The sequence below is a fragment of the Spea bombifrons genome, chromosome 1 (assembly GCF_027358695.1).
Source record: "Spea bombifrons isolate aSpeBom1 chromosome 1, aSpeBom1.2.pri, whole genome shotgun sequence".
NCBI lineage: Eukaryota > Metazoa > Chordata > Amphibia > Anura > Pelobatidae > Spea > Spea bombifrons.
The window spans coordinates 121,213,801-121,222,510 of NC_071087.1; the positions used below are offsets into that span (position 1 = coordinate 121,213,801).

Sequence of the window (8,710 nt, forward strand, 5' to 3'; positions counted from 1 at the left end):
GTGAGGCGCAGTCCCTTAATCTTGATCTGAATCGCTTACTCCTCAGTGACTATTCTCAAACCAGAATTAGATTCCATCAAATAAAGCAGGGTTGGTAACGTCAAAGATCATATGGTCTGGCCTGCGGGGCAAAGGGGCTGCAATCGTGACTGGGCCCGCACAATCACTTCCCACAGGGAAAGATGTCAAGTCCTATGCTTCCAGTCTGGGTGCTAGGCAGGTCCTTTGGATGCAATCTGGGTGCCAGAGCGGACATGATACTAAAGGGAGGGCTGGCTGGGGGCAATTAGCAAGGGTGTAGGGGCAATTGGACATTAATTCACAAGGGGTGCTGGCTGGAGGCGTCACATAAATCAGTACTACAAGGAGGGCTGTCTGGTGAGATAAGTAATGTGGGGCTAAAGGTTGATAATTTTGTATGGCCCGCGAATTATGTTAGAACTATCCAAATGGCCCGTGGTAGATAAAAGGTTTTAAAAAAAGAAAAATAAACTGATTAGTAACCGGAGGGAATAAGCATGCAAACCCGGGAAGAGTACGTTAAACGGCTGCTCTCAATGTAAAAACACAAAATAACACATTTCATAAAATGAGCCTTACACGAATCATGAATCTATAATTTATTCAGATCAGACAGCTGCTGTATATATGAACATTCCATAAATTCTTGAATACATTTTTTTGCTCGAAAAAACTGTTAAAATGCAAAATGTTCAGTGGTAATGTCGCGTTTCTTGCCAAGAATTCCTCGAACAGGTTCAAATTCCAGAGGCACAGCCTTAAATTTCTTCTTTACTTCTTTCTGAAATAGCTTAAAAAAATAAAAAGGTTTTATTAATTTATTAAAATTTGAATAGGCAAAGAGCACTGCTTTCTCCAAATACACAGAAAAATCAACATTTGCTACACTTAAATTAGCGCTTCGGTTTCTTCCCTGTAAATGTGCTTTCTATGGAGACAAAGCATCAATCGCTTTAGTTCCTTAAGCAAGTTAAACTTAGCAGATAGGTGATTTTATTTTTTCAGTTTCTATGGCAATCAGCCCCAGTTTTTGTTTCAGCAAAATTTAACATGATTATTTCAGGGAAGGGTTGACATTTGATTATAGTATTAAGTTCAGTTGAGTAAGTGGACCACCATCTTTAAGCACATCAAATATAAAAATGTATCATTAAGTTGATGTTGGTGTAGACCAAGGGTGTGCAACTTCAGGCTGAAAGTAGACAACTGCCTGAAAACAGGTAGTTTGACGACTTATTGAGATGCTTGTGCTCAAACAAGAATCTCCAAAAATTGTGGGCGGTTTGCAGCCCTAAGACTTGTATTGCACACTCATGCTGTAATCTACAGATTTGCTTTGTAAATATTGCAGCAGAATATCATAAGGAACTCAAAAATCAAATAAAACCAAAACGGCCAGTCACCTAATAACATACAGGAATGAAGCCCATCCTACCTCGTACGAAGACAGCTCTAACAGATCTGAGATATCCGCTTCTTGCGTAGAGAGGGCACGGAAGATCACATTAGCTGCCCTCACAACATCTGGATGGTAGTGTTTCTGAAGCGTCTAAGGATTCAACACAAGTGTATATAGGTATTTAATGGTAAAAACTCTCAAGCAATATGTTCAGTTATTTATTTAAATATTAAAAGGGAAGTACACTATGTATAGGGTCATCTGACCATTCCACCAACAGGGACTTTGATGACATCACATTCTAAATACATAGACATTAAAATGTTATTGGTCCCCCTATTGCAGCTATAAACAGCTTTCACTCTTCTGAATAGGCTTTCCAAGGTTTTTTTGCCCATGCATCCAAGAGCATTTGTGAGGTCAGGCACTGATGTTGGATTGGAAGGCCTGGCTCTCAATCTCCAATCCAGCTCATCCCAAAGGTGTTGAATGGGGTTGAGGTCAGAGATCTGTGTGGGCCAGTCAAGTTCTTTCACACCAAACTCACCCAACCATGTCTTTACAGACTTTGTTTTGTGCACTGGGGCAGTTATGTTGATATAGAAAAGGGCCTTCCCCAAACTTACCACAAATTTGCAAACATTGTTCAAAATGTTTTTGTATGCTGAAGGGGACAAAACCATCAAAAAACAGCCACAAAAACTCCAAAATCTTGCAGAAAGCCTTCCCCAAAGACTAGAAGCTGTTTTAGCTGCAAATGGGGGTGGGTGGGGGGGGGACCAACTACATACTAATGCCTATGTATTTAGAATGTACAATTCCCTTTTGGTGTAATGGTCAGGTGTCCCAATACCTTTATAGCTATTTATATTGTACATCAGGATCACTAGTGTCACTTCCATTTAGGTTCAAACTTCAAGAAAGCAGCATTAGAGATATATAAAAATAATATTTATGAAATACTATATATAATATGGGATGTTCTGGTACAAACACTGATATATGAACTACTTAATGTATACTACGATGTACTACTACAGTAAAGTTTTTTGTTTTTTTCTTCAATACATTGTTTTTATTTAGTAAAGCCGAGTGAACATCTGCTGCAGAAAGAGTCTTGTTAGGCCAGAGAGATTTTGCCAAAGTCTCTTCATCCATGTATTATACTGGACCAGTACTGGATCATTCTAGCTGGAGAAAGCTACTGGTGCTGCTAACCCTTAATAGTGAATAGTGAAGTGAGTAGATCTCATTGTGTGTTGCAAACTGAACTAATCCTATTCTAATCTCACCTCCAGCTCCCACAGAGAGCTTTCCAAGGCATGACTTTTTGCTGGATCTTGCTCCTCCATGATATATGGATCAGATGTCAGCTCTAAAAACACACAAGGAAATAAAGCATTGTGGAAAATTGTAACAGTGGCGAACACTATAAACTGATTAATTTTGTACCAATTCTATGTTTATTATTTTTAAGTTTGGAAGCTGCATTCATCAATTATACAACTTAAGGATGACAACACAGACACTTTTCATCAACCAGTAACCAGGTATGATGAATGTGAACCCTACTGTTGCACCATGCTTCCAAATGTAAAATGTACCAAACATGTAAATAATGGTAGTATAATATAATAATGGTAATGACACTGTTCTTACAGAATAAATACACAAAATACCGGACAAGCACTGGTCACTAACCTCCCTCAAAGGACGGACGGTGGAGAAGAGGCCGGCAAGCTGGATGCCTTCTTATTAAGTTACAGATGAATGGAATGATCATTAGAAGCACTTGGGGGGGAGCTGTGAGTGAGAGACGAGCCAGGCGTTTTGCAAAAGCAGCAACTAGGTACACAGGTAAATGCCTAGGGGGGGGCAATAAGAACACAAGATATCACACAAGAGAGCATGATAGTTTGCTGGAGTGCAGCTTGATGATCTCTTATACTGGACTTCTGCGCTTATTAAAACTGTTTACTTACGTGGATGACAAGAACAAGTCAGCCAAATGGAAGAAACGTGCTCGATATTTCACATGAAACACAGAGGGGTCCAGGAGAGAGTAAAGCTTTTTGTAAAAATCTGGGTATTCTCTAAAAGAATAAAATACATTTTAGGAATAAGACAGCATATCACAGTTCTCTCAGTGCATATGCGTTCAAAATATCTAAGAATCAAATTCTAGTATAATTAGTAAAACGTATAGGCTACTGATTAATCAGCCACGCAGATTAAGCTGTGTTTATTTATGTAGGCTGTGGTTTCAACTCGTCAACACTAGTGAGCCTCTCTTGAAAGAAGTGCTGTTGAGACCCTTCATGATGCATAGTTCAATAAGCAACAAAGAAAGCTCAAATTTTTCAAAGGCCAGCTTGCAGAAGAATCTCACTAGTGTTGTCCCTTGATAATGCATAGTGAAGTCAGGGAGGGTAAAACTGCAAGTCTCCTGAAAAACATACTTGTGAGCTCCAACTTTAGTAAATAGACCCTGTGATTCTAATACAGATGAGAAATTATTTTAGGAGAATATAGTGTATGAATAAAAGTAGCAGAGGTACTATTATCAATCTGAATACTTACAGATTATGCTGATGTATCAGAACAAACAGTCCATTTAAAGCAAGAAGACTAATGGCTCCACCTAGTTAGAAAATGACAGTGGGGTAAGTTACAGATTAGCCAGGAATTGCACAACCCATAAGAAGCCCAAAACACTCCTTACCAACATCATACGCAGCTGTCAGAAAGTCTATCATCAGGGTGGGTTTGGTCATGTGAGGCAAAATGGACTCATGCAAGATCATAAGAACCTTCTTATAAAGACCAACTGGAAGCTAAAAAAACAAGGGTGAAAAACATCTTCAGAAATCTTTACTCTGCCCATGCCTGCATTTTCTTTACAGTCGCAGTGTATAAATAGCTGCTATTTTGGTTCGAAAAAAATATTACAAAAATCACAAGGTTGAGGTCTGCACACTTACTCTGTACTTCAAGAAGTGCATCCACACTTTCTCAAAAACCTTTTTATGTTCCTAAAAAAATAAAAAAATATATATGTTTCCAATGCCCGTCACCAACATTGTTATCCACAAAAAAAAAAAAAAAAAAAAAAGTGGAGAATTACCTTTAGTTTAGCTAGCTTCCAGTCATCCTGCTTTTCTGCATTGGAAAGATGATAAACAATGACATTGAAAGAGATGACATTTACTTAGCATTTTGATGGATCCTCAATTCAGCTCCTATTTTAGCCCAATTTCTTGCCTATTCCACAATTTTAAAAGGGAAGCCACAGGCTTCAATGTTATTAGCATCATACATCAAGCTGCCTTCTAGCATCATACAGAACATCTGATCTATTATTCTATAAACAAGAAGAATGGATTGCTTGTTTTGATACAAATCAGAGCAGGACTTTTTGTCCTGAAGCTGGCTCCGCAGTCAAACTCAAATGTGAGCAAATCTTTTCAACTTGCATTTTAGGTTCCCTTGCTATAAACAGCCAACAGGGGCATCAGCCAAGATTCCAGGGTTACATTTCAATGCCCTGAATATATAACTACAACCCACAAATTAGGACGCCACCCTGAGCAGAATTTAGGCATAATAGATTCTCCTTGTGACCAGACTCAGACTGATATGTGCGGTATTGTAGACTGCACCTGAAGCGGGGCACTTTCTATTCAACAAGTTCTGCATTACTTGTTTTCCAGCAGCCACATGGCATGTACAGATTAAAAAAATAAATAAATATATATATTACACACACACACAGATATACATACACACCTTGGGAAGGGGGAGCTCACCAAGCATATGCTCTGTGTACTATGCCTTATTTTAAATAACCTTTGCTAAACTATAGTTTATTTGCAGGTTTCAAGTAAAACCTTATTGTGAAAACTCACTCTTAGCCTCCGCTTGGTTTATGGATTAAGTAAATGATTCTAAGCAGTCAGGAAGTGGATCTTAAGCACATAAATCCTTGTGTGTTTCCCTGGCAGCGGAGTTCAATAGCTGAGCCCAGCTATCATCACTCACGCCACAGCCTGATTATGCTATCACAGAACGGGCAGAAATAAAATCTACATAGCATTTCTTATAAACACACAAAAAATGAATAATCACAATCTTTACTCACTAAATTTTTAGTCTGGACTTTTCTTTGGAATCCTTATCTGAATTAATCTACGGATATTGGCGATGTCTGCTGTTCCCTTACCTTTCTCTGCTACTAGGAAATTGGACAATGCGCTCTCCTCCATTGGCATATTAATGGATGAGATCAGGCAAAATAAATTGTTTTGGAAAACTGGGAGCACAGACTAAGGAGAGAGAGGAAAAAATAATTACTGGATACTCAACAGAATAAAAGGGCCATACATAACAGGGCAGATTTTTTTCTAATGCATATTTCTATAAATATTTTCAGTGATTTTTGCATAAATAAATTGCACAAAATGTGCATTTCTTGTCACAACTACCACTTAACCTCTAATTATCTGGAGTCACCTTAACCTTAGGATGGCTTATTCACTAGAGGGAGAGATGTGCTTTAATTTCCTAATTTCACTATTCATTAGGAGGGGCCAATGCTGTCAGGTTTCTGTAGCAAGATGGGCTGAGCTGGTCCTATATAAATGTATAGTTCAATAAGTGAGGAAATCTTATTGACTTGACATTTTACAGGAACACATTCTCTCCCTGTTGCAAAAGCTCACTGGGGTTCATAATGTTGCAGTAGCAGTGAACTCAATGGGGTAAAAACACAACTCTCTAGCAAATTCACCATTTAGTGAATAGATTCCTATGCAGTAAAATTGTAGTAGACAATGCAAACCATTGTACATGTCCTGCTAAAGACAGCTTGGGAGTTGCAGCAGAAAAAAACCCAACTAATTAAAATACCTCTTTGGATTTTGAGTGCACCCGTGCAATGCTGTCGTTGATCAGAGTCATGGTGTGATAGCGGATGTCGTCATATTCCAGGTACTCTTGAAATCTGGAGATCAGTTTGGTGGCATCAGCCTCCTCGTGCAGCAGACCGTTTACCACATACTAGCAAAATAAATAATATTAAACTCGAAAGCATGGAAGCGATTAGCACGTATTCACCCCCTTTTATTCCTGCTTACTCTTAAGAGGTCTCTGGGAAAGATGGACGCCGCTTTCCATTTGGCATCTTCCAGAGGGAACTTTCCTTCCAGCTGAACAAACTTCATCAGCGTGCAAAGTGCCAGCTCCTTCAGCAAGGAAACAGACCACTTGTTAGGAAGGGCAGCGATAACAGAATTATATATTTACAAAACAGTGATCAGTTAGATAAGCAGCATCTAGATAATCCAAACATAGAGAACCCAAGGGACTTTCTATTGGGACAGATCCACATCCTAGTGATCCTTAGTACAAAAGGACCACAGCCTTTTCCCAGATGTTACTAAATTGCAGTTTACTTGATCATTAACTGACTAAATAGGTTATTTTTTAATTTCTATTATAATACCATAAATTTATTCCAAACACAGATGCCAGTAAAAGTACAATCACTCTTGCTTTCTGAACTAACCTGCACTTGAAAAGAAAATTGGTGCATGAGCCCCACAAGACAGTTCACACAGCTTCTGTAACGGTGCCTCATCCATATCTTGTACTTGTCTTCTGCACTGAAGGTGTCTGCACAGAACACAAAAAAGGAGGGCTATCAAAGCGATGTAGAAATGGACATCATTTCTCTGAATGTGACATTGAAACCTTAGCGGTGAAAGCATTTAAAAGCCCTGTGGTACCAAATCAGAAAAGTGGTATTGGCTGGAATCACATCACACCAGATCTTTTATTTACACTTTATTTATAGTAGTGCCAAAAACCAAACCAGATGGATCACATGGAACATGGCAAGCTCCAATATAAGGTTTGAGAGCACTGCTGGCAAGCTCATCATCTAGCTGAACAGGTGACACACATAGGATATAGACATCAGACGGGGGCATTTGAACAGCTTGACACCAAAACAGCCCATGCCTGTTAACCGGTTTGTGACTGATATGGAGTAAAACCCTGTTTTCATTACGAACATCTTCTTAGATGTACAGTGACACACAATGACTCTGATATCATATGCGAACGTCCAAAATCAACATGCGGAAGCTGACAGTTACCAGGCAGGCTTTCGTCTTCTGCGGGAAGGCTCCCAACATGAAGATCCCTCTTTTCCAGCAAAGCACCAAAGAGTTTAGAGCAGGTACGGATTGCAGCTTGAACTTCTTCTTCCTTGTCGGACTAACGAAAACAAAGGGAGTCTATATGTTAACAGGCATCAACGCGAGATCTTACTGCATAAATGTGCCCGAGCTTACTGAAAATCCTAGGCTATAAAGAGCATTCATGGTGCAAAATTTTAAAAGTAGCGCAATCAGCTGGCAAAAAGCTGCAACTACAGGTATTAGAGTTATTCATTTTAAGGGTTATAAGTGCAAATGATCACAATTATCTAAATATTAGCAAACCGAGTAAAATCAGAATGACAGAATTTACCCGCAATGAGAAATCCTTAGCTGGTTTATGCAGAGTAGCCAAAACTCTTGCAATAACGTAACGCTAATGTAACAAAACTACATCCTCAGTTTACCAAAAGATTACATTATTCTCCACTCTCCACACAGCCCTGCGCTGCAGCAATCCGCAGCATTAGAGGAGGAACAGCTAAATGTAGTAAATTTGGAGATTTATGAGAGGATAGAGCAAGTTAAAGCTCGAAACAAATGATAACCGCCTGGCAGACCTCACCTCCAGATACTCCAAGATATCGAAGACATTGTTAGCATTGCCGCGGCTCTCTAGCACGGATTTAAGCTTGTTGTCCAAATCCTGCCGTGCTGACCCCAATGGGGTATCCCGTCGCTTAACACCATGCTTTCCCTTGTGCGCAGCCATCTTGCTAACGTAGTCACGCGGACAGCGCTGATCCTCCGCTTCGTAACGCGCATGCGCGCAATTGGTGATCTGCGGTTTGTTGTGAGGCGGGGTTGCCGGGAAGGAAGGCTGTTGTAGACGCGCCCGGGAAATATAATCCGTATAAATCAGTACTTTTGGAAGAGTAATTAGGCGTGCAGAATGTTTAGAGCGGAAGCACGTTGGATCGCTTTCAATGCAATTCTGAATACAGAAGTACACGTGTGATTATACACGCGTGATTATACACGCGCTGCTTGCAGTTGTATAGGCATCACGTGATAGAAAAGGGTAATGAGGGGGAGCTTTTGTACTAGTATTAAAAGCAGAGGCATTGTTAGG

General features: G+C 39.7%; 1 protein-coding gene across 1 annotated transcript; it reads right to left on the reverse strand.

Moving 5' to 3' along the window:
• Positions 1 to 605: 605 nt before the first annotated feature.
• On the reverse strand, positions 606 to 8,371 carry NOC4L (nucleolar complex associated 4 homolog). Its single transcript, XM_053457403.1, has 15 exons — positions 8,204 to 8,371; positions 7,576 to 7,696; positions 6,984 to 7,090; positions 6,553 to 6,660; positions 6,326 to 6,475; positions 5,640 to 5,742; positions 4,545 to 4,579; positions 4,402 to 4,452; positions 4,143 to 4,254; positions 4,001 to 4,061; positions 3,403 to 3,513; positions 3,122 to 3,285; positions 2,713 to 2,795; positions 1,457 to 1,570; positions 606 to 811 (listed from the first exon to the last, which is right to left on the reverse strand). The coding sequence occupies exons 1-15, from the start codon at positions 8,348 to 8,350 to the stop codon at positions 698 to 700; spliced, it is 1,581 nt and encodes a 526-aa protein (XP_053313378.1). The 5' UTR covers positions 8,351 to 8,371; the 3' UTR covers positions 606 to 697.
• Between the last annotated feature and the right edge of the window lie 339 nt (positions 8,372 to 8,710).